A 25,895-nucleotide genomic window follows, 5' to 3' on the forward strand; every position below is an offset into this window, starting at 1 on the left:
TGGATCCTAGGTCGACGCTCAACCGACTGAGCCGCCCTGGCCAGGCTCAAATCGTCATTCCTCACGTCATGCGTGCCCGTATTGGAGGGCCGTGACGTGCTGTGTTTTGGGTAGCCAGGGGCCCACAGCAGAAGGGTTTTATCATATCGCTAAGCCCCAAAGATGCGCAGGCGATGACGGGCCTGAGTTTAGGCTCTGGTCACCTGTGATGCGTCCGTCTGAGGGAGCGAGCGTGTCCCGTCGGGATCCGAAGGCACAGTAGGGGCTTGGGTGGTGCCCCCGGTGGCTGCCCGCTGTGGGCCGCCCCACGTGTGACTCAGGATGGTTTGCTGAATATATCAGTTTATTTCCCTTCCCTCCCCAAGTCCTGACCTGACGGCAGCCAGTGAAACCAAATCCAGGCGTACTCCCGCTCAACGGAAACGGAAGGTTCGTTCTCGGGAAAGACCAGTACAGCGGATAAACCGCGGCCGGGCCTGCTCGCGTTAAAATGCGACACGTTCGAAATAAGGGGCTTCTTCATCGCAAGTGCGGAGATGTAGAAAATAACATTGAAAGAAACCTGTATGTATCAAACTTGACCAATAAATTTTAAAATCACCTTTTTCCTTCAATCACTTTTGAATAAATATTATTTTTTTTTCTCTCGTTAGTGGATTATCTCTCTGGTCAATCAGCATAAAAGGAATTTAAAAAGTGTTTAATTGAATTGTACACTTGAAATGGGTGAACGGTATGGATGTGACTCTATCTCAATAAAAGTAGTTTCATGTACTGATTTGAGGGGTGGGACAGAGAGAAACCTGGATTTCTTGTTCCATTTAGTGATGCTTCTTGCCTGGGCCCTGACCGGGGATCAATCCTGCGACCTTGGCGCATCGGGACGACTCTGACCAGCTGAGCTGCCCGACCAGGGCTAATAAAGCTGCTTTTTACCAAAAGTAATTCAAAGGCCTCCCCCAGCCCTGGCCGGTGGCTCGGGTGTTCAGAGCATCGCCCCATACGCAGGTTGCGGGTTTGATCCCCAGATGGCGCATATACAGGAGGCAACCGATCGACGTTTTTTCTCTCTCTCCCGCTCTCCTTTCCTCTCCCTCTAACCTCAATAAAAACACATCCTCAGATGAGAATTTTTAAAAATAAAAATAATAAAAAGTCCTCACCCTTGCTCTGCCTGCGCAGAGGCCTGATTCTCAGCCTGTTGGTGGGCGAGTCCTCTCAGCCCTTCGAGGACCGGTTCCTGCGGCCGTGGCTTGGATTGCTTTAGGGCGCGGGAGAGGATGGAGCTTCCCAGCGCCTCCCGCGAGGCTGGCTTGACCCCGACATCAGAACCAGATGACAGCGCCCAGAGAGGAAAACAAATGATCAACCTGGCATTTGAAATAATGGGCCGGGCTCCTACGTAAACATCAGCGCCGTGAGTCATGTGCCGCGAGCAAGCCAGGCTCGCCCTGGAAGCGCAAGAAGACTGCATTGTGCCCGGGCGCCCACCGAGGACGTAATGCCAGCGGGTGAGAGGAGAGAAACCTGCGGGCATCCCAGGAGACGTTGGAGTAGCTGCTTTAAAACGGTCCTTCATCAGCTGGCGAGAGGGGGCGGCTTCTTCCCAACGCCGAAAGCCCGTTGGGCGTGCCGGGCGGGGCGGGCGGTTCCGGGCATTGTCCGGGTCCAGGTGCTGGTTACTCTCCTGACCTGTCGGGTGCTGGGAGCTCCATCCCCGTGGGCTGACCTTGTCCTCACTGTTGTTGCAGCTCAGTGATTGGGTCTGTTTCCTGAAAAAGAGGAAACAGGCTGGGATAGATGCTTCAGTGCCGTGGTTCCTAGAATTCCACACGAAGCCATTTTATTTATTTTTATATATATATGTCTTTTATTGGTTTGAGAGAGAGAGGAAGGGAGAGGGAGAGAGAGAGAGAAACATCCCCGGGCTGCCTCCTGCACGCCCCCCCCAGGGATGGAGCCCGCAGCCTGGGCACGCGCCCCGACCCTGCCCCCCGACCCTGCGCCCCAACCTTGCCCCCCGACCCTGCGCCCCGACCGGGAATCGAGCCGGTGACCCCCTGGTTCTTGGGGTGAGGCTCCGTCGCTGAGCCACTCCGGCCGGGCCCCACGAAGCCATCTGAAACCTCTGACGGGAGTCACGTACAGTTTCAAGGTCACTGCTTTGTCCTTCTGAGACATTCCCTGAGCGTTTGTTGGAGCTCCTCGAAGTTCCTGATCAGGGAAACTCTGTGCCTTTACGCGCCTACAGGTTCCTTCTTTCCTCACAGCTCTTCGCCCCTAATCTAGAAAAGTACACGCATTGCCCTCTTCAGTGGACGCTTGGCCCCCAACACATACGAAACCAAACGCAAAAAGCACGGAAAGGAAAAAAAAAAATCTAATTCGTTTCATTTATTCTGCTACCTGATAAGTCCTTTAAAATTATATCTGAGCTTTGACTTTGTTCATATTCCTGTTTCTAAGCACTTGAGGGAAATTTACATGAGTTTAATCTTGTCTGTATGCTTTTAACATCCGTGTCCCCCCTTTTTTGCCTATTTCTTGCTCGACTCTCTGAAATGGTTTTCTAAAGAGAAGAGATACCATAGGCGTGTAGTAAACTTGAGTTTCTAAATGTGGGAAGAAATATAAAAGATAAATTTAAAAATAACTAACATTGATCATCGTAAACATTTTTTAACTTTAAAATTAAACCCTGTGGCCCTGGCCAGTGTGGCTCGGTTGGTTGGGTGTCATCCTGGCACCAAGAGGTCGCCGGTTCGATTCCCGGTCAGGGCACGCGCCTGGTTGCTGGCTCGGTCCCCAGCAGGGGGCGTGCGGGAGGCGGCCGATCGGCGTTTCACTCTCACATCAGTGTTTCTCTCTCTCTCCCTCTCCTTCCTCTCTCCATCAAAATAAACTATAAAAAAAAAAAAAAAGAAAAGAAATTTAGGCCCCGCGGCGAGCCGGTGTTTCTAGTTGTGGATTTAGCAACAGCAGCAGAGCGACAGGAGCTGGTCACAGTGAGCAGTTACTGTTCCGTACTCAAAGGCTTTCGTTATGTTCTTTGACTCGAAGTCTCCGGGGTCCGAGCAGTTCACTGGAGCGTGTGGCCCAGAGCGAGCGGAATTAATTCTCTGTGCTGCCCAAGGTTTGGCGATACCGTTCCCGAGTCAAGTTCATTGAAACCGGCCTTTGATATTTTTTGTCACCTCCCTTGGGTGAGTTGTGTCCCTCGGCGTCCTGGGGGACACTTGCCTCGGCCGGTGCTTGGGGGCGGCACCCACCGTCACCTCCTCCTCTCGTCCTCTCTGTCCCCTCCCTCGGCCTCGTCTTTCTCAGGCGAACAAATGACCGATGACAGTGCAGTCTGTTCATTTTCATACAGTTGAGGCTGGAAATGTCATAAATTCACACCATCGTAGGATATGCTTTTTTTACACATTCTAAATTAAAATCCTGTGTAAATAGTTTTGAGAAAAAGTCGTTTATGACTGTAAAGTTGTTTTGCTGTATTTTGGGTTTTTTTTTAAATGTTTACGATACTGTGAACGTTTTCAGGGCTTCAGCAGTTTTACTCAATTCTATTGCTTTTTTTTTTGTCCAATACACGTAGAAAATAGCTTCAGTGTAAAATATCCCTGCAAACACTTTTAAGCTTTAGATCAACCCAGTTTTGCTTTAAAAAAAAGTTCCATGGGGCATTTCCATAGGTGCATTATTTCTGCGACTGAAAACATCCCTTTTCAACCCCTCGATCTTATAAAGGCCTGTAAATCAAGTTACCTTACTGATCACTAAATCTGGAATCAACAGTAGTCTTTTAAACTCACGTATGTTGTTGGTTTTCTCTCTGAGGTTAGAAATGTCACGTCGTAACCTCAGACTCCTCCTTGGTCGTCTGCGTTTTACTGGTGTGTCTGCTGGTGACATGTAATTCAGCAGGCCCGAGGCCTGTCCTGACACCCAGAGGAACTTGCCGGGCGCGTGTCCACGGCCTCAGAAAGCTACGGTCTAAGGGAAATGCAGACGCCTAACGGTGCAAGGCGTGCAGCTCCAAAAGCGAGTGACCGCCCTGGCCAGTTGGTTCAGCGGTTAGCGTGTTGGCGGAGGCCTGAAGGATCCCGGGTTCGATTCCAGCCAAGGGCACGTCCCTGGGTTGCAGGCTCGACCCCCGGTTGGGGCGTGGGCAGGAGGCAACCAATCAGTGTGTCTCCTGCAGATCCATGTTTCTCTCTCTCACCTCCCCCTGCCCTCTTCCAGTCTCTCTCTGAAAAACAATGGAAAAAATATCCTCTGATACTTAAAAAATATTTTAATTTCTCTGAGGATTAAAAAAAAAAAGTGACAAAACTCGAATGGGAGTGTCGAAGCTGGAGCGATTCCTTCTGACTTGAGGGTCTTCGGGAAGGTGTTACGGGCCTTTGAACTGAACTTTGAAGGTGCCTTCGTTTCCTGAGGCCTCCTCTCACACACTTGGTGCCTTAGAACGACGGAGCTTTGTTCTCTCGCAGCCTGGAGGCCCGAAGTCTGAAATCCAGGTGTCGGCAGGGCTGGCTCCTTCTGGAGGCTCTGAGGGAGAGTCTCCCCCAGGCCCCTCGCCCTCAGCGTTCGTGGTTTGCCACCGCCCTTGGTGTCCTGGGCTTGTGGCTGTGTCGCTCTGATCTCTGCCTCCGTCTTCCCATGGTCATCTATGTGTCTCCAATTCTCTCTCCTGGTCATTGGATTGAGGGCCCACCCTAATCCAGGATGATCTCATCTCAAGATCCTTCCTTTCATTACATCAGAGAAGACCTTTATTCCAAATAAGGTCTTCCATTGTGCCAGGAAGGGTATCTTTGGGGGGCCCGCTATTCAACCCGTTACAGAAAGGGAGGGGCGATGGGAAGGCACCATTTGGAACAGAGAACATGCACAGAGAAGACGCGGAAACAAGGATCACGTTCCCAAAGGAAGCATCTGTGGGACCCTCGAGTGTCAGGTCCCTAGGGGATGTGGTGAGCTAGAGTCCTATGGCTAGAAATGTGGAAAGATGGGGGGTGGGGTATTGAGCCAAGGGTGGTATGTAGTCAGATCTTTTATTTATTTTTTATTTTAACCCTCACTGGAAGATATTTTTCCATGGCTTTTCGGAAAGAGTGGGAAGGAGAGAGAAACATCAATGTGTGAGAGACATCCGTTGGTTGCCTCCCACTCATACCCCAACCGACCTGGCCGGGTATCGAGCCCGCAACCGAGGCACGTGCCCTTGGCCCGAATCAGCCTGGGACCCTTCAGTCCAAAGGCCGACACTCTAACCATGGAGCCAGACTGGCTAGAACTGTAGTCAGACCTTTTAGGAAGAGAAATGCTTGCTTCCTCGGGTTTCCTGGTTGGTGTGTCTGATCGCTTCCCTTTGAAACATAGATGCGGCGTTTTCGAATTGTTTCGTTGACCATCACAAATTAAACACTTGACCGTGTGCTTTCTGCTTCCCGGCAGCATTCCGGCAACTCCCTGGGACGACGATGCTGGGTTAGCGTATCACTGGGAGGGCGCTGAGGTTTCCCGTCCGTCCACAAACGGCCTCCTCTGGTTGAGCAGTAGCTCGGGTGCCAGTGTAACACTGTAACTATGCGGCTACGCAGGGAGATACAAAATAACAAAAGAATGGAACACTGCGATACTATCTAACCCCAGCTACCTGGGCGGTAATGAGAGTTTGAACCTCATGCGTGCTCAGGAATTTTAATAATGCATTCCAAGCACCCTGTTAGTGTCGGGTGGTTTTGTTGTTTTTTGTGGTTTTGTTTTTTTTTCTTTTGGGTTTAACTCCAGATCGCTCTAGTTTTCTCTGTTTTGGTGCATTTTTCCCTGCAAGTGCCTTTTGAGGTTTCATCTTAATGTCAGTAACGCAGGTGAGGCCACCTGACGTCAGGAAGCTTTACCCTGCGTGTGGAGAAGCGATGACATTTTAGAACATTTTACTTTCTTTTCCTAACTTAAGTGCAGACACTTGCATTGTTGATGTTATTTTATTCCATCAATAGTCATCTGTTTCTACGGCGAACCAAAATGAATTTTGTCGCAATTTGTTTGCTTTCTTGGGTCAGGCTTTTTACATTTAACAAAAACAAAAAAAAACATTGTCTAGCCCTGGCTGGTTTGGCTCGGTGGTTAGAGCATCGGCCTGCGTGGACTAAAGGGCCCCCCAGGTTCAATTCTGGCCAAGGGGGGTGCACCTCGGTTGCAGGCTCGATCCCTGGCCCCAGTTGGGGTGCGTGCAGGAGGCAACCAGTCGATGTGTCTCTTTCACATTGGTGTTTCTCTCCCCCTCTCTTTCTCTCTCTCTTTTCCACTCTCTCACAAAAGCAATGGAAAAAATATCCTCAGATGAGAATTTTAAAAAAAAAAAAGCATTCTCTATCTTCCTCAAACCCCAGTCTAATCAGGAGAAAAACATCAGACATTCCAGTCGAGGGGCGTCCCCCCAGCCCTCTTCAGAGCGACCCAGGCCACCAGAACCAGGACCGTCTGAGAAACCGTCCCGCCCACGAGGAGCTGCTCAGGGGAGACATGGTCGAACTTAACACACTATCCCGGAGAGAGAAAAACTAAGGGAATCTGAGTAACCCATGGATTTCTGTGAATAATTTGTTCATTACCATTTTTTCGGTCCATTGGTTGTAACACGTGTACAATGCGAGTCGTCGGTGATGGAGGGAACCCGGCTGTCATTGTCGGGGGGGCTGGCGGGTGCTCCGGAAAGAACCCAGGGAGCCCCACGGCGCCCTCACTGTCACTGCCTCCTGAGGACACGCACACAGAGGACCCCAGAGGCCCATCCAGCTCCCCTCAGGTCCCCGCCGATGTGGAGGCTGCAGGTGTGAGTGGGGGAGTCCGGGGAGGAGTCAGGGTCAGGGCAGACTTGAGGGACCTTGGAGTGTGCTCCACACTTACACCCAGACCCTTCACGCCGGGGAGCACCCTGCCGGCCCGGGCACAAGCTCTGACCAGTCCTAACGTAGCATTGGAGTGGAACTCCGAGTATGACGTAGACGTCCGGAGTCTGTACTGAGAGAGGCAGACAGACAGACAGCTCTCCCGTTCCGAATTCTTCCGTCGCTGCTCCGCCCTCGAGGAGGTGGAGCGTCACCCCGGACCCTTCAGGCGTGGACCCCACGGGGTGACCTCCTCGAGAAGGAGGGAGAGAGTACAGTGGGGCAACTGACAGCTGCCCCCTGAGCCAGGTGGGCCAGAAGGTACCCTCGATGTGGTGGGACGAGGCGGCGTCTTACCTTACGGTCTTCCTCCCGGAACACAGCCCCAAGGTTAAGATCACGAGAGAAACATCATACACATCTGAGCTGAGAGCCATTCTACAGGCTGCCTGCCCAGCACCCCCTCCAAACGGTCAAGGTCGTCAAAAACAAGGTCCAACAGCCCTGGCTGGTGTGGCTCAGGTGGTTCCAGTCCCATGCACTAAAAGGTTGACAGTTCAACTCCGGGTCAGGGCCCATGCCCGGGTTTGGGCTCAATCCCCAGTCAGGAGGCAGCCGATCAGTGACCTCTCATCATTGATGTTTCTCTCTCCCTCTCCCTCCCTTTCACTCTTATCTAAAATCAACGGGAAAATATCCTCAGGGGAAGATTAAGATTAAAAAAGGCATCTGGGTTCAAATTCTTGGTTCCACAACTTCTCAGTCACGTCCATGAGCTGGCCTAGCGAAGGAGGGAGGAATTAACTGGGCCAAGAAGAGATGGAGAAGGTATTCCAGGCCGAGGACCCAGCCGTCGAAGGCTCTGTGGGAAGAGAGACCATAGCATTTCGGAGGGACTAAGAGAAGACGTGGTGACTGGAGGAAGCCCCGGGGAGGCCAGAGGGGGAACCAGACCTTTCAAGGCAGGGTCAAGGATTTTGTCATTTTTTTCTTTTCTAAAGTCCTTAGAAGCCATTGAGTGTTGGCTGCAGAGGGGTGACGGGGTTAGATTTATGTCTGGCAACACCATTCTGGATGCCACGTGGGCAGCTGGAAAGGGAACAGGGTGGGAAGCAAGAGGCCAGTTAGGAAGTCAGGGTGTTTATTAGATCGCGGGCGGTGACCCCGGAGGCAGAGGGGAACGGATGGGTTTAAGAGAGAATTGGGTGTAAACTCAATAGCGCGTTGTGATAAATTGGTTAGGACGAAGGAGGCGACGTGACAAGGAGGATTCCTGGATTTCTGTATCATTGGTCGGACGGTGGTGCCACTCAGCCTACTAGTAAACGTGCTCCAAACCCCACTGTGCACTGTCAGTTAATTGTCAGTTTTGCCAATTGTCAGTTAATTCTTACAGAGATTTAAACGATCAGAAAGACGTACACTTGTCCACGTGGTTACCGTTTGGGTGTGCTTTTGTGTAGGTCTATTATTTCCTAAAGATATTTATGTAAACGGTGCTGGAACCGGGCACAGCGGGTCCAGACTGCCTGTCGCTGCTTCAGCCAATTAAGCAGAGAAAAGGTTGAATCATATATGAGCGTTTATTGCAATAATGCCAGCAACATGGGAGAGCAGCAGGATTTGTCCACATAAAATCAGCTCTACCGCCCCCCCCCCCATAAGCCCGTTGCTTATCCTGGGTAGAAGGGGGCAAAAAGGAATAAGCACGGATAGAATGGTTTACAGGTTACAGGAAACGCAGGCTGGGGGTTTGCAAAAGGGCGGGGCGCCCCTGGTACCCCTTTGTTTCGGGAACAAGTGTGTTATCTTTCCATGATAAAGAGAATGGACCGAGCTCCAAGGTCAACTCCCATGTCCCGGGGAGTACAACTCCCAGCCAGGTTAGAAAGCGATTTTTCTAATGAGAACAGAACAATCACAGTTAACAGAACATGATCACTATTTCTTCTAACTAGCTAACAATCACGGTCAACAGAACGTGATCGGCGTCTCTGCTCCCAACAAAACCTTCATGTTAAAAAAATTTTACTGCCCGGTTGTTCATCAACAGTGTATAGAGATACAGTAGCATGTTTTTAGTTTATTAACTCTGCCTTCTGTGACCTTGCTAACCTTTTTTTTTTTTTTAGATCTGGAAACTTTTTTGTAGATCCTTTGGTATTTTCTATGTAGGAAATCATGTAGTCTGCAGATACAAAGTTTCGCTTTTTCTTTTTCAACCTGTCTGCTTCATTTTTTTTTCTTGCCTTATTGCACCAGCGACGACCTGTAGCCCAGTGTTGCGTTAGCAAGAGTAGATGCCTGTGTCTTCTCCTCGTGCGTGCAGAGAAAACATTTCATATTTTCGGTTAAGTCCGTCGGCGGTAGGTTTTTCATACGTATACTTCAGTTGAGGGAGTTCTCCGTTATTACTGATATTTGCCTTTTTTTTTTTTTTCTCTTCTTAGCAGAAGACTCAGAAAGTGGCGTTTACATGCGATTCATGAGGTCACACAAGTGTTACGACATCGTGCCAACCAGCTCCAAGCTTGTCGTCTTCGATACAACATTACAAGTAAGCGTGCCGGGTTCTTGTGTATCCTCAGTGTGTTATTTGGATGGCTACCTGGCGAGGTCAGACCAGTCCGGAAATACCAGCGGACGCGTATCGGGGCCTGTCCACGCAGCAGGCACTGCGCCGAGGTCTTGTCCGAATTCATGATCTTTGTGGCAGCCTATGGGGAACGTGCTATCACTGTCCTCTTTCTACAGATAAAAAAACTCAACGCCTAGTGTTAAGGAGCTTAAATCACGGAGCCGAAACCACAGATTCTAGAACTTAAGGTCTTAATCCACAGAGTGGGTGAGAGGTGGGGTCCAGACCGAAGTCTGAGCTATTAACATGAAACTGCTCCCTCCCTCGGTGGGTCCTGCTGTTTTGTTTTATTTTGTTTTGTTTTATTTAGTAGAATATGTCATAAACTAATCTGAAATAACACCGGTTACAAAGAAAAAAAAAAAATTACTACGGTGGATAATCTCTTGAGAGAACTTTATTGATCTTAAATTTTAGCAGAAAATTTGAACCTGACCCTTTTGGGATTAAACCCGTGCTTACTGCAGCTCATTTTATACCGATATGACTTATAATTGTATGTAAAAAGTGCTAAATAACACATTCAGTGTGACAGCAAGTGTCACCCGTATGTGCGTGTCTGCGTTTAGCGTCTTATACATAAGTCTTCGCCAAGCAGGATTGTCCTCAGTTGTGTTCTCCCCAGAAGTAGTGGCAGAGCCAGGTATTTATGGGAATCAGCACTTTCTTAGGGTCGTTCCCAGGAGAACCCCTGAGGGACTGGGAGGGACTCAGAAGGGCAGGAGCCCTGCGGGTTCGGATCTGACCAAGGCCCACGGAGGGCGGCTGTGCCCATCGCTCCGCAGAAGGTGAAGGGTGGGGGTCAGGTGCCCTCAGCCACCCTGGGAGAGGTGCCCCGGCCCTGCCAGCCCTGCCCAGTGCTCTGGGACCGTTCCCCGCCCTCCCCCAGCCTGGCCTGTGTCGCTCCCAGCAGCCTGCCCCGCCCCATAGCTCTTCGGAGGATGACACCTGGGCCCTGAGGGCCACTCTGCCTGCATTTCTCAGGAATGTAAAAACAAGTCTTGTTCATTTCCAGTTTTATTGTCCAGTGTTTCGTTAGCGTGCAGAAAATACAGCTGGCCTGGCCGGTGTGCCTTCGTGGTTAGAGCGTCGGCCTCCACCCCAGAGGGTTGCGGGTTCAGTTCCGGTCAGCGGCACGTACCTGGGTTGCAGGTTCAATTCCCGGCTCTGATCGGGGTGCGTGCGGGAGGCAGCCAGTCAGTGTGTCTCTCACATCAGTGTTTCTCTCTCCCTCCCCCTCTCCCTCTCCCCCTTTCCTCCCTCCCTTCCACTTCCTCTAAAAATCAATGGGGAAAAAAATATCCTCACTCCTTGGGTGACGATTAAAAAAAAGAAGAAAAGAAATGCAACTGGGTTTTGCAGGTTATTTGTATCTTAGAGCTTTGCTAAATTCACTCCGGACCAGGTACCCTTCAAGGTCCCTCTGAAACCCGAGGAGCCTCTGATCCTTCGACACAGAGGAGAGGGAAGCCTCCGAATACAATGTTACAGTAGGGAGGTGACAGATAGTAACACTAAGAGATGCAGCCTTTGCCACTGTAACTACAGATTTCGGTAGTGAAACAGCTAGAAAGCACGGCTGGCGTGGCTCGGTGGTTGGGCCTTGACCAGCGAACCAGGAGGTCAGGGTTCGATTCCCGGCCGGGGCTCATGCCCGGGTTGTGGGCTCGATCCCCAGTCGGGGGGGGCAGGAGGCAGCCGATCAGTGACTCTCATCATTGATGTTTCTCTCTTTCTCTCTGAAATCAATAAAAACATATTTTTTAAGAAAGCACTAGAAAGTCTGAATTCCCCAAACGTGCTGCTGGGTCCGGCCTACCTCCCCGCAGCCCCCCCCCCCCCCCCCGAGGCTCACGTCTCAAGAACCCGGCACCCTGGCCGCCGGCTCCCCACCGCCGGAGAAGGACAGCTGCTGCCACCCGGGTCTCCCTCTCTCGGCTTCTCCTCGGCCAGGAAATGGATTTTCTTCTGAATTTAGAATTTAGCCGGAGTGAGTAATACGTGAAAAATGCGGGGCCAGCCTGCCCCGAGGAATGTCTGCGCAGCAAGCCCCGCGTTCCCTTGCTGGTCAGCGGGTCACAGGCGTCCCCCCCGCCCAGGCTGTGGGTGTGGGCAGGACAGGAGGTGACGCCGGCCGCAGGCAGGGGAGGTGTTGCCGGGGCAGTGTCCCTCCTCCCCGGGCCTGCGCCAGCTCTGCCCACCCCTGACACCACGGGCCCCTGACCATGCGGCTGTGGTGGTGCCCAGCCGTTTGGCTTCGGGGGTCAGGTCACACCCCATTTACGGGGACTCCAGCCACACGGTCACTTGGCATCTCCCCGTCAGTCGTTCAGTCTCTGCCAGGGCCCAGCGGGAAACCAGGAACTGTATCTCGGAAAATAAGAACCTGGCCCTGGCCGGTGTGGTTCAGTGGTTAGAGTGTCGGCCCATGTACCAAAGGGTCTTGAGTTCGATTCCCGGTCAGGGCACGTGCCTGGGTTGAGGGCCTGATCCCCAGCGGGGGGCGTGCAGGAGGCGGACGGTCCGTGATGTCTCTCATTGATGTTTCTGTCCGTCCCTCTCCCTTCCTCCCTCTCTCTCTAAAAATCAATAAAAGCATTTTAAAATTTTTTTTTAAATATAGGATTGTTTGCTGTGCCAGTGAAAGGGAGCACAGGCAACTATCCAAATAAGGGCCTGTTTGCCAAGCACAGGGTTTTGGAGAAAATGTAGAAAATGTAGATGGGGAGCAGAGTCCAGGGTGACCTCAGAGAAGGGCTGACCCGGGCGCGGGGCGCCGGTGACCTCGCTTGGGATTGGATAAGGCCCACTGGGCGGGGCGGGGCCTGCGGCTCGGGATTCTCCCTGCAGGCGCTGACCAGGGGGCACTGACCCTCTGCAGCTCCCTCTCAAGACGAATGGTCTTCAACGTGGACAAAGCATCTAAGTGTCGATTCGAGGGAGTGAAAGCCCGAGACGGGTGGCGACCCCAGGAGGCCCCCTGCACTGAATCAGGTTTCCCTGAGTATAATGGGGCGGGTCGCCAGGCTCCTAGGTGTTGGAGCAGTTGCGGAGAAAGGTCCGGTGCCCAAGGCAGCAGGCGGGAAAGGTGGCATCCGGCCAGGTACGGTATTTGAATGAATTATTAACCAAAAAAAAATAAGAGAAGCGGTCATCTCTCGGAACGTATCGCAAAGGGACCGAAAATGAAAGTCACGGGAGGTGCACCCTGGACGCCAGGCCAGGCGTGTCTGGGTGCCAGCTAGACGGTTGGCAGAGCCTGCGCGATGGCCTGGTGGGTAGGATACGGAGTGCCCGGCCCAGTGAGGGAATTACCGGCTCATCTGGACCCGAAGAGAAGGGCGATTAAACCTCGGTCAGCCTGGCTCGAGGTTGCTGGTCGGGTCGGATGCCTCTTGTGGGCATTTCCCGTCACCCGTCCCTGCAGCCACCGCCCTCAGCGCAGCACGGGCGCCTCCGGCTGCCTTAACCAGCGGAGGGCGCAGGCGGGTGGGCAGCCCTGGGAGACCCGAGTGGAGTGCGTCCGTCCCACTGCACCTGCGGCCGGCTCGGTCGCCCCCCTCACCCGGGCACCTGCGGCGGGTCAGCCCTTCCGCCCTCCAGGCCCGCTCCTGGGGTCAGGTTCCCAAGGAGCCGTGCGCGGGCCAGGCTCGCCTCCCGGGGGCTCCAGCTGAGACGCAGTCGGACGCCACAGGGTCTTTCACTGTCAGGTCATCTAATTAACAAGCGACTTGAAACCAGGAGAGAAAGCTGATGATAATCGATATCCAGAGAGATTCCCCCACAAGCTAAATCGTTCTTAGGACCAATTAATAAGTAGATGAAATGACAGCCTCTCAATATTCCAAAAAATGAAATAAAACTGGGCCCTGGAGGATGTGGTTCAGTGGCTGGAGCGGCGGCCCCAGCGCAGAAGGTTCGTGGGTTCGATTCCTGGTCAAGGGCACCTGTCTGGGTTGCAGGTTCGATCCCTGTGGAGGGCAACCAAGCGATGTCTCTCTCTCTCTCCCCTCCTCCCTCCCTCCCATTCTCTCTAAAAAGCAATGGAAAAAATATCTGGTGAAGATTTAAAAAATAAAAAATAGATAAAATGATAACCTCTCAATATTCCAGAAAAGTATAAAACTGGGGGCGAAGACGGTGGGGCTGAACCCCTGGCCTTATACCCCGTGTAGACGCTGGCGTAATGAAAGTCACTTTCATTTGGAATTTTGAAGGCATCTTGCCAACGGGAGCTGGGGATCCGGCCTGCAACCAAGGTGCATGCCCTTGTCTGGAATCGAACCCGGGACCCTTCAGCCCGCCGGCCGATGCTCTAACCGCTGAGCCAAACCGGCCAGGGCTTCAGTCCTTTGATGAATCCTGTCCATGGGTGAATTGTAACAGCCCGGGCCTTCTGTAGCTGTGAAGAGCTCTGTAATTATAGCTTTAAATTGCTCCTCAAACAACTCCATGCAAGTGTTTAAAAAGCCAGGGGTGGCTTCCTTCTTGCAAACGGCCGGGCCGCCAAAGCAGGCAGCTGGTCCTTGAGCCTGGACGGTGCGCGTGTGTCGCATCCACTGTGGAATATCCCAGTAGGTCTTTCGAGGGCGGAGTCGTGACTCCCTCCGTGATGTGTGTTCGTGTCAGCGCCGCGTGCGGGGGAAATTAAAGCGGTCAATCTTCCCCTGCCTGCTCCCGGTTGCGTCGGCACAGGGCAGAAAATGAGAGCATTCATCCTCTGTGCCTCCGAGTGCCGACACCAGGCTGCACGTCTCCTCGCCCAAGCCCGCCGGTCCCGTTGCATCCCTCAGAACGTCGAGGCCCGGAGGGGGTTAGAGCCTGAGCCAGGGAGAGCCCCCAGGCGTCCTCCTTGGCGTTTGCCTGTTTTACCTTTTCCTGCCCAAGCGAGGGCACGTCTCGCCTTAAATGCTTACAGGTCCCTGGCCTTCCGACGGCCCCTCCCCGGGGGGCTTCTGTCTCGGAAATAACCGGGCAACGCTCGCGATCGGCGCCTAACACCCAGGTTACCGGCCTAGTGCCCGCAGCGGGTGCCTCTGCCTCAGTGAGAACCTTGGCTTCGTGTCTCGTACCCTGGCCGTGGGACTCACTGAGTGCAGCGTTTCGGGGCTGCGGAGAGCTTTTACGGAGCAGGTTAGAGACGTGCTTGTGGGGAAGCAGGATTTTTTTATTTATTTTTTTTGGTTTCTGAAAAAACAGTCATTTATTTTTTATTTTTTATTTTTTATTTTTTTATGAGAGACATCAATTTATTGTTCCCCTTATTTATAAATTCACTGGTTGATTCTTGCATGTGCCCTGACCGGGGATCGAACCTGCAGCCTTGGCGTATGGGACTGATGCTCCGACCAGCCGAGCGGCGTGGCCAGGGTCGTCGTATTTGAACGTGAACACGAGCCCCCTGCTTCCGCTGGGGCCCCTGCCGGTCCCGTGGCTGCCCCTTGGAGAGCTGATGTCTTTTCCCCTCGGGCTGATCCTCTCTTGGGCTCCGGTTTTCAGCATCTGGTCCGGGCCGTGCGGAGGCGCAGTTTGCTTTGTGTTTATCCGGCCTTGGACTCGGCTCCTTTGATAGGTCCCAGTTTTCGGTTGGCCTCCGCCTATTGGAAGACGGTTTGGAGAATTACTCAGAAAAAAACCCCCACAGCCCCTGTGGCGCTCGAGTCATTTTTTTAATTTTTCTCTCAAGAGTGGTAGCTCCTTGACCCTGCCTGTGCCGTGCGTGCGGTGCTTTCAGGTAGTGACTCGCGCGTCTCGCCCGCCTTGTGTCATGGTTTTTCCTGGTGGCCGACATCGGTCTTCAGAGCCCGCAGGGGGCGGCCTCTCCGCAGCTTTGGGCACGGCAGGAGCTTTCACGGGTGATTCCGATGGATGGTTTTAATGCTGGTTTCCTCTGCTAGAAGATGCCCCTACCCCCTTCCTACTCCAGCCAGTTTAGAAAGACCAGCTAAGTAGATATTTCATGTGTTTTATTTTTTATTTTATTTTTATAACCCTCACCTGAGGATATTTTTTCCATTGCTTTTCAGAGAGAGAGTGTTGGGGGGGCAGAGAGAGAACCATGGATGTGAGAGAGACGCATGGACTGGTTGCCGCCCCCACGAGCCCTGACCTGGCCAAGACCGAACCTGCAACCCAGGTACATGCCCTTGACCGGGAGTTGAACCCATGACCCTTCGGTTCAAGGGCAGACGCTCTAACCACTGAGCCACACCGGGCAGGACTGTCTCATGTGTTTTAAAACCTGTGTGTTTTAAAACTTCTCCACTGTGTATATTTTTCTTATACTTCCTAGGACCACAATCAAGGGTCCCCAGAGTAGCATCCAGGTAGAAATAGCAGCCCGGTGCCCTGGCCGGGTAGCTCAGTTGGTTAGAGTGTCGTCCAATATGCCAAGGTTGCGGGTTCTATCCCTGGTCGGGGCACATGCAAGAATCAGCCAATGAATCATCAATACGTGGAGCAACAAATCGACGACTCTGTCTCTCTCTGTGTCTCTCTGTGTCTCTCTGTGTCTCTCTCTGTCTCTCTCTCCACCTCTGTCTCCCTTCCTCTCTCTAAAATCAATAAATAAAAATAAAAGAAATAGCAGCCCACTCGAACTGGCACGCTGTCCCCGGGTGCCGTAACTGCTGGTTACACAAGCAAGATGGATATTTTTGCAGCTCTCGATGCCGGCCGCGGTTCCCAGCGATGCCGTCAGTTTCCGGCGCCACTCAGTCCCGTTTCTGTCCAGGGTACGGATGGGCTCTGAGTCCCGCCCGCTCCCCGGGTCCCTGCCAGTGCGCCCAGCTGATAGATGGGCCGGTGCCGGCCGGGCGGAGGCGAGTTAATGAGGTTCCCGAACCCGCCGGGCGCCTGTATGAGTCACTCTGGGCCGGGGCAGAATCTGTCACGTTAAAGGTACAGAGAGGCTCTGATTCGAAGCTGCAGGTTCCTGTAATTCGCTCATTTCTTTTTGTTATTAAGTTAACAGGGGTTTTAGAAAACAGCAAGGGAGAAAAAGACTCATTTTCTTAATTAAAAAGAAAACCGTAAAGAACTTTTTAAAGGAATATTCTTCCCTGCCCCAGCTCCTTGACATAGAAGTTTATTATTTCGCTTATTTCTCTTTGATCTTTTCCATTTCAGCATATATTTTATATGATTATAATATATAGTCTGCATTTTTTCACTGCCATAAACCTTTCTTTTTACTGCAACATAGCTTTCATCATCATATTGTTGGGCAGTCGTTGGTAAAAGTATTAAACAAGTTAGCTTTCGTGGGGGATGGAGATTTTCTGTTTTCAGTATTAGGAATAATGCCACATCGAGCATCTGTTTTGGGTTTTTTTTTACAAATTTAATATTTTGTTTTATTTATTTTATTATTTTATTTTATTTTTATTTTTTTTTATTATTTTATTTTATTTATTTTGTATTTTGTTAATCTTCACCCAAGGATATTTTTCCCATTGACCTTTTTTTTTAGAGGGAGCGGGGAAAGAGGGAAGGGGTCAGGGGGGAGAAACATGGATGTGAGGGAGACACATCGATTGGTTGCCTCCTGCACAGGCCCCAGCCGGGCCCGGGGATAAAACCTGCAACCCAGGTCTTGTGCCCTTGACCAGGAATTGAACCCGCGACCCTCCGGTGCCCAGGCCCACGCTCTAACCACTGAACAGCACCGGCCAGGGCCACATTAACATCTTGGATTCAGGAACCCTACTCCTAAAATTTTAGTCCGCGTAAATAACTCAGCAGAGGGAAAGCAAGCGTTCAGACAGTGGGAAAATCTCAGTGATCCCTGATACAGGCTGTGGCTCAAAAAAACCAAACCTAACGAATTTTGGCGCCACCGGTAGTTTTACAGCTGCACTTGGATGAGGCGCTCTGACTAAAAGGCATTGGCTTGTTTAGCAGCTCTGAGTGATCCTTTCAACTTGCTTTCATTTCATTTTTGGTTTTTCGGCAATTAATGAAGTTGAACCATTTTTCCGGTTTGCTGAGTGTATTTACAGGATCATTTGCAGCCCTGGACTTTTGCCTTTTTTTGGTTTTTTTTTTAATATGTTTTTATTGCGTAGAGAGAGGAAGGGAGAGGGAGAGAGAGAAACATCGATGAGAGAGAAACATCCATCGGCTGCCTCCTGCCCGCCCCCGACTGGGGATCCGGCCCGGCACCCGGGCCTGTGCCCTGACCGGGATTCGAACCAGGGACCTCTGGGTCATAGGCCGATGCTCAGCCACTGAGCCACACCGGCTGGACTTTTGGCTTTTCATAAACCATCACCTCTCGTGCCTTCTTCACCCGCCCTGGTTCCCAAGGGTGTCGTCGTGAGGATTCAGCGAGATACGACGTGGGAGTGTAGCCTGAACAGGGGCCGACCCACAGCGGGCACAGGGACGCTGTGTCCCTAAAAGATACAAAAGCGCCAACAAATTCCGTCGGTCAGACCTTTTCTTTCTCACCCTCAGGGACCCGAGAACATGTGCTTGTTTGTTTTATTACTGAACACACAGAAAAATTTTCATTTCAAGGAATTCGATGTAACGTCGGTGTTTGCAAATAAACCAAGAACCAGATCTAGGAGGAATTAAACTCTGCGGTTTAATTCTTTTCTATGGTTTTAATTACTATATAAAGTCCCTGTATGCGAGAGCCTTTAGATGCATTAAGAAAAATTGTTTTTGAAGTTCATTGTATTGTTTCAAAAAATAATCTCCAACCCCGATGTGCCTTTAAATATAACACACAATCGGTTTTGCTGATGTTAGTTAATTCAGTTGTTTTTTTCATTTTTCAAGCTTAGAAAACCTAACGGCGCCGGTGACCGGTGCGCTCTGGTTGGGTGTTTCTGGTGAAGCGTTTCTCCTCTGACTCTTGTCTCTCCCGCTTTCGCTCAGGTTAAAAAGGCCTTCTTCGCCCTAGTAGCCAATGGTGTGCGAGCGGCGCCGCTGTGGGAGAGTAAAAAACAAAGTTTTGTAGGTAAGCGGGGCCGGGCCCGGGAGAAGCTGTGGTGGGGACCCTCACACGGAGGCCCGCGGCGTTTCCAGAGGTGCCGGCGGAATGCACCCTGTAAACGCCAGCAAATGGAAGGGCTTCCTCGCTTTGACATCCGCTCGTAAATTCACAGTCGCTCGCCTGCTTTTACTGCGTTTCCCTTGATTCAGCACCTGGTGTGTCTGGAGGATCCGAGGTGCCTGGTCCCTTGGGCCCGGGGACAGGGCCTGAGGGGCAGGCTGTGGGCAGACGACTGTCTGTCCGCCACCCGGGCTCAGGTTTCCACGCCTGCGGCCCCTCCCAGCTTCCTCGCGGGAGGGGGGGGGGGGGGGGCACCTTTACAGGGCAAACGAAACCATATAAAAGTGATCAGGGCCTTTGCTGAATCACTGTTATCCTATTAACACCTCGTGTCACTTACAATATCTAAACTCCGTAAGTCACATCCTGGAGGTCAGAGCAGACCCTGGGCGTGGCCCCCGCCGGAGCCCGACTCACTGCTGTGAAGAGGTTACCGGTTCCTCTTGCGGTCCTGGCATCTGGCCCATAGTAGGCACTTTCCACACACCGGACGGATAAAACCACTGTTTCCAGGATGCTTCTCAGGAAACCATCTAAGTGCCCCCAGAAGCATCATGTCTCTAGAGCTCTGCCATACCTGATCTTATGCTAAAGTATTTTAAATTATTTACGTGGGGCGGCAAGCCGTCTGTGATGTTTTATCGCAGTCGTCGAGTTTTCTCTCGTGGACTTGCCAAGTACTGCGATTCATTCCCGCGACCAATTTCGGGTTCAATTTCGGCTAAATTTGGGTATCTCGGCTTGCTGTGGACAATTAACGGATTAATAGCTGGAAATAAACACGTTAAACTGTGCTTGCTATATATACTTTAGAAGCTGTCTGAGCCGCTCTTCCAGGTTTGCCTGTCATTTGAAATTTTTCTCTTTATGTTTTCACAGTTCCCTGTGTAACATGCGTAATTCTCTGTTGCAGGAATGCTCACAATTACAGATTTCATAAATATACTACATAGATACTATAAATCGCCCATGGTAAGTACCAGAAACCCTTACGTCCGTGACTGGGGCCGTGTACTATGTACGTGTACAGGGGTTGTGTGCGTGCATTTTAAGATCCTCTGAGAGGTTGTTTTTTCGGGTACAGGGGCCCTGCTGGCGGTTGAATTTTCGAAATATATACAATGTGCAGGGAACCTCCGTGTGAATCGCTCTTATGTTTGGAGCTTCAAGGCGGCCTCGGGAGAGATGAGAGGCAATAGCTTCTGTATTCGGCTTGGGGAACTCCCGGGCCGTGGCGTTCGTGTCCCTACTTACTGCCTAGACGTCCGTAGGTGTCGCTAAGCGCATGACCTTGAACAGCTCGTTCCTGTGCTGAGGCCCCTCCCACCACGCGTGTCCTTGGTCCCCGCATCCCCGGCTCCTGTCCCCTTTCCGTGCTCCGGGTCGCGAGGAAGCCTTATCGCCCTCCAGTCTTCGCCGAGCGTCCGTTTCTGTGAAACCCGCCCGTCACGTGGGGTCTGGCTGGAATCCGGGCCCACGGGTTCCTTACCTGGCCTCTCTTCCCCTCTGCTCTCTCTGCAGCCCCGTACTGAGCCTTTTATTTTTATTTTTTTTAATGTTTTCATTGATTCCAAAGAGAGGAAGGGAGACGGAGAGAGAGAGAAACACCAATGATGACAGTTATTGATCAGCTGCCTTCTGCACGCCCCCTCCTGGGGATCGAGCCCACAACCCAGGCCTGTGCCCTGACCGGGAATCGAACCCTGACCTCCTGGTTCATAGGTTGATGCTGAACCACTGAGCCACACTGGCCGGGCCATACGGAGCCTCTTAGAGTGTGACCTGATATATAGGGTGTCCCCCCAAAAATGTATACACACACTTCGAATAATTATTAAAGGCAGTGTTTATGCAAATATATTTCATTTTCAAAATTGAGCTCTCAGCTGTTCAAGTGTGTATGCATTTTGGGGGGACACCCCGTATATTCTTTCTTCGGTCAGTGGCACTTTTCTATAGGACTGTTGGCCGCCCGCTAGGTTGGAGGCTTCAGGAAGAGGCCAGGTTCCTACTGCAGGCGCCCCACGGCCCCCATAGGGTGCTGGGCGAGGCCTGGTCGTCTTGTCCAAGGCTGAGCCGGACGGGGCCGCGGAAGCGGTGACACGGGCGTCGAGGAGCGGGCCCGCTCCCGAGGTCTCGGACGCTGACCCTGGGAGGCGTCTCCGGCCGGCTGCTCGGGAGGGGAAGCGCATTCGCAGAGGCCACATAGTGGGGCCCGGAACAGCCGCTCGACGTGGTAAGGCAGGCGGGGATCTGAAACAGAGCCGGGGGCTCCGGGGTGACTGCAGCCTGCCCTTGAGGCCCCCAGGCCCGCACCCTCTGCCTTCGCCAGGGTGGCCCGAGGTGGCCACACAGCGGCCGATCTCACAGCGACGCCTCAGCTCAGGATCTAACCAGTCGAGTGAGAGATGCTAGGGACCTCCCGTAGCCTCAGAAAGAAGGAACGAGTGTGCCTGGCCGTGTGTGTGAAAGCGTGCCAGAAGTGTTTAATGAAAATATATGAGGCTGGTTTGTTGCGTTTAAAATTGATGGAATATTTCTCTTCAAAGAAATGTTAGCGCGTCCTGTTTCGCATTTATATTTCCAATACTGCCCTGCCTGTGTGGCTCAGTGGTTAGAGCGTCGGCCCGCGGACCGAAGGGCCTCCGGTTCGGTTCCGGTCAAGGGCACGTCCCCGGGTTGCAGGTTTGATCCTGGCCCTGGTTGGGGTGCGTGTGGGAGGCAGCCAATCGATGTCTGTCTCTCTCGTCGATGTTTCTCTCTCTCTCCCCTCCCTCCCTTCCACTCTCTCTAAAAACCAATGAAAAAAATATCCTCAGGTGAGCATTAACGTACATACACGTGTGCGTGTGCGTGTGTGTGTGTAAATGTCCAGTGTTGAACTATCTTGATTGTTTGCATCCGCTGAATTGTAGGAGTCAGCAGGAGCAACAAAATAGTTCTTCTCCTGTTGTATTAACATTTGTAAATCAGAATTTTTTCTGACTTTCAGGTACAGATTTATGAATTAGAGGAACATAAGATTGAAACGTGGAGGGGTAAGTCCTCTTGGGCGTTTAAAATTTTCTAACATCAGAAGAAAAGTTAAACTTGGCATACGAAATACGTTTTCATTTCAGAGACCCTTCCCTCTCCGCGTAATGACAAAGCACATTGATTAAAACGTTTGTTTCCGTCTTCGTTTTGATAGTATGCCGCCCGGCTGTGCGGACTACCCGTTTTGTTTAATGGAAACGCACCGAGAGCCTGTAGAGGCGGGGAATGCGAGGGAGTAAGGCGCCCAGCGCCCAGGGCTCTGCCCCCAGGGAGCCCGGAGCCCCCGCTTCAGTATGAAGTGTTGCCCCCCAAAAACTTTGCCTTTGTATAGAAGATGCACCAGAGACGTGCCTAAGACTAGCAAAAGCAAGGCCCTGTTCTTATTTAAAGTTAATAATTATTTCTTTACCTATTGTGGAGAAACAAGTGAACCTTGAATGAGATGGGATCAGATAACATGAAATTAATGTCAGCGTTGCTCCCTTCTGTTGGTAACAGTAAAGTTCCCCCTTTATAGTCGCGGTAGCCTTTCTGAAATGGAGCCTTTTTTAATTTTATTTTATTATTTTATTTTATTTATTAGTATTTAATTTTTATTTTTCCGAGAGATAAACATGAAACCAATGCATTTTATTGGAGCCGGGTTTTTTTAGTTCACGTTGCTCGATTGCGAAACGGTTGTGTTGATGAGCTGCATCCACCGTCCTGGGTTGGGGGGCGGGAGGGGCAGGGACTGTCAGCAGGAGCCCGCACACACAGGCCTGGCGGGCTTCACGGCGGAGGGGGCCTTTGCAGGTGTTGGGAGGGGGAGCTGGAGAGAAACGGAGAATCTTCCTTCCAGCTGAAGGAAGCTTTTGAATTTAAAATCGAAGTTTAACTTTGTACTTCCCGTAATCCGCTTGGTGAGATAATCCGCCTTTGCGACTGCCCGTGAAACCTGAACCTCCATTAGAATTCCCTCAAGGGCTAGGGGACCGTTCGTTCAGTGCGATCTAGAAGTTTCGTGGGGCCATAGACTTGATTTACGATGGCTTTGTCAGTTCAAACTAAACAGAGTCGGCGTGGGGTCTGTATCTGAGCCCTGCCCATTGGGACGTGAAAATACGTGTAAATTAACAAGACATTTACCCCTTACCAACGTCTACTGTATAAGTGTCGTTAGACCAGGTTTAAGTGTATTTACATTTTGGCATCACGTGGTTGTTCAGCAGTAATAATACTACTAACGTCAGCACACCCTTGAATGCCTCCTGTAGGGAAACGTCATCAGTAAATCAATTAGTGGACCTGTATACAAAGATAATTTCCACATACTAGAAAGATTCCCCAGGATACGGCGACTTTTGAGCATTGGTTTGGTAAAATCAAACATAAGAACATTTCAAGAACAAAGTTGGTTACAACTTTTATTTCTTTTAACTTATAAAAATTAGTTTCCAAGGGCTTCATTAATGCTCCCTCTCCTGAGGGTGGTAGTAACGTGGTGGCACCTAGCGCCCTCTGCTGGCGGGCGTTGTTGCTTTTTATCAGATTCCCTGGCTTCTCATTTTTACGGTGTCTCTTGCAATACTATTTTTAAATATTTCACTTTTCCACAAAGGCGACATCCTGAGAGCAGTTTGGGAGTTGTTTAAAATAGCCATAACTGTCATGAACAAGATAGGTTTCAGTAGGTTAAATTCGATTTGGGTTTTTAATCCAATTATCATCTATAAACTGAAGCGTATTTTAATTTATGTAATAATTGCAAACAGCAAATGTGTTACTAATTACATCTTTTCTTTCCATAACCACAGAGCTTTATTTACAAGAAACATTTAAGCCTTTAGTGAATATCTCTCCAGACGCAAGGTAAACTGGGGCCCTGTCTCTCCTTTGAAACATTTGTTCAGATTCTTCTGTTTCATTAGCATGATTGATTGGTTGATAGATTTTTTTTTTTTTTTTGTAAACTAGATAAGGGCCAGCCTCCTTAATTCCAGATATTAAATTCAGTAAGTGTAGAGACAATAGAAAGCACAGCCGTTGTTGGTGCAGGGGGTTGATAGTGGACTGGGAAGATGGTCATCCGAAGCAGTTTTGAAATCCAGAGCACCTATTGCAGAAACCCTGTAGGGAGCTCGTTAAAGCCACATAATCCTGGGCTCTCCCCGACCTGTGAAATCTCTGTGGAGAGTAGTGCCTGGGAATGTGCATTAGAACAGCTCCCCCAGCGGTTCCACGTACCCTGAAGTTGAAGAGTCCGCCTCTATTAGCCGTTGGCTCTGGGACTTTTCCACGTTTGCATGAAAGCATTCTTAGCTCTAGAACCCCAGCGAGAAAAAGTGGAATATTGATTTTTTTCGTATTTTATTTCCAAGTCCCAACAAACAGATACACCCACCACGCCTCCTGGTTGGTGGTCATAGAAGAGGCCAGAGAGGCCCAGAAGTGGCCGGCCCAGCAAGGGAGCAGCCAGGGGCCAGTCGGGGTCCCCCCCCCACACACACACAGCCGCCTCTGCCCCTGGGGGTGCTGCCCATTAGCTTTCCTAGGAGTTGACGTCTGTCATTTCTAAAATAAAAGCATTAAATGTGCCACTACAGAACCTCCAGAGATGTGTAGCTCACACTTGCGTTTGAGATTTAGTAACACAGATTGTGGGGGGGAAAATCTGAATATTTACTGAGTTCTCCAATTTAAAACTTTTCCAAGGCCCTGTTTTAAGTCGGTCAGCCTCTTAGGATTTGAAAGCAGGGATGGTCCAGAGCTTTCTAATTTGTCCTGAAAGCCTCCTAACAACTTCACTGGCTTTTCCCGCAGCCTCTTCGATGCTGTAAACTCGTTGATCAAAAATAAAATCCACAGATTGCCCGTTATTGACCCTCTCAGTGGGAATGCACTTTATATCCTTACGCACAAAAGAATCCTCAAGTTCCTCCAGCTTTTTGTAAGTAGTTTTTAGTGTTTCTAAACACGTAGTTGCATCTGCTTTCTCAATGAATTTATTTCAAGTGAACGGGGTCCTGTTTCCCTCCGTCGCAGAAATCATTAGTGTTGAGGCCTCCGTGGCTAAGCTTCAGTTCCCTCCGCTTAACTGCTGTTTGTACTTTCTCGAAAGTTGATTCTGATTAAAAAGCAGTCGCCTTTCAGGGCAAAAATAATAATTATTTTATTATCATCAAAATAATGAAAACACTTGGAATTCTCTATTTAAATTAGAATATTTTACCGTCTAAAATATTCTAATTTGCGAGTCAGTCTAATTAAGGAACTGCTGCTACGCAAGATAAGTGGAGCCAGTCATTACAGCAAATTGCCTTGCGATGCTTTATGGGGATCATGGGTTTGGAAACATATCTTCAAAAAAGATGTTTTAAAAAACATATATGTTCAAAAACATATCTTCATTACTATAAGAATTAACTTCTTATAGTAATGGCGACTGTGAGAGGAAAACCCAAAGCAGGTAAAATTTGGGCAAGAGAGTACCATGTTGGTCCAAATTCTGGCTGTGTCATCTGTCAGGTTTCTCAACGGCATTTGAAAGGAGATGATTTCATAATTGAAAAACTTAGACCCTTTTGGTCGGCAGGTTTCAAAGAGGCTCAGAGGGACTGGAGTGTCCACAAGAGGGCTTGAATTTTTGCTCTTAATGGCAGGCACTGAATTGGATTTTTTTCTTTTAAGGGCATGCTCTGAATTTGAGGTTCCAGGTAATTGGTCAGCTAGGACCAGTAGGTGGCCTCACTCACGGTTCAGAAGACACCATTTGAAGAGTTGTGGGGTTTTTTAAAGAAGATACTAGACATTAAAAATGTGCGTCAGGCCCAGCCGATGTGGCTCAGTTGGTTGAGCATCAATCAACCCGTGCACCAGGAGGTCACCCGTTCAATTCCCGGTCGGGGCATGTGCCCTGGTTTGCGGGCTTGATCCCCAATAGGGCGCATGCAGGAGGCAGCCGATGGATGTTTCTGTCTTTCTCCCTCTCCCTTCCTCTCTCAGAAATCAATAAAAATGTTTTTTTTAAAATATGCATCAGATCAGCTCTCCCATTGCCTACCCCACAGCCTCAAATAAGGCGATGAAATGGCATTCTGGTCACGGAGGGTTTCGTTACAGGGAGAAACCCGTCCCTCAAACCAGTCCCATATTTTAATAGTTTGTGTGGAAAAATAACAGCCTTCGTGTTAAAATTCATGCTAAGGAAGTAGGTAGGAAAGAGAAGAGACGTTTACAAAAAGGCATGAGGTTTGGTAGAAGGGCAGTCCAGGGA

General features: G+C 50.5%; 1 protein-coding gene across 4 annotated transcripts in view; it reads left to right on the forward strand.

Moving 5' to 3' along the window:
- The window catches only part of PRKAG2 (protein kinase AMP-activated non-catalytic subunit gamma 2), a 165,574-nt gene that overhangs the window by 130,674 nt on the left and 9,005 nt on the right, over positions 1-25,895 (forward strand). For 2 of the 4 annotated variants that reach the window (XM_087820914.1, XM_087820912.1), the window contains 6 exons: positions 9,353-9,459; positions 18,427-18,508; positions 19,518-19,576; positions 21,597-21,642; positions 23,437-23,491; positions 24,443-24,569. In XM_087820914.1, coding sequence (XP_087677040.1) covers positions 9,353-9,459; positions 18,427-18,508; positions 19,518-19,576; positions 21,597-21,642; positions 23,437-23,491; positions 24,443-24,569 — 476 coding nt within the window. Of the gene's footprint in view, positions 1-8,019; positions 8,026-9,352; positions 9,460-18,426; positions 18,509-19,517; positions 19,577-21,596; positions 21,643-23,436; positions 23,492-24,442; positions 24,570-25,895 lie in introns of all 4 variants that reach the window. The other 2 variants (XM_087820913.1, XM_087820915.1) reach the window with 2 other exon arrangements.

This window comes from Miniopterus natalensis, chromosome 10 (genome assembly GCF_054644295.1).
Source record: "Miniopterus natalensis isolate mMinNat1 chromosome 10, mMinNat1.hap1, whole genome shotgun sequence".
Classification (NCBI taxonomy): domain Eukaryota; kingdom Metazoa; phylum Chordata; class Mammalia; order Chiroptera; family Miniopteridae; genus Miniopterus; species Miniopterus natalensis.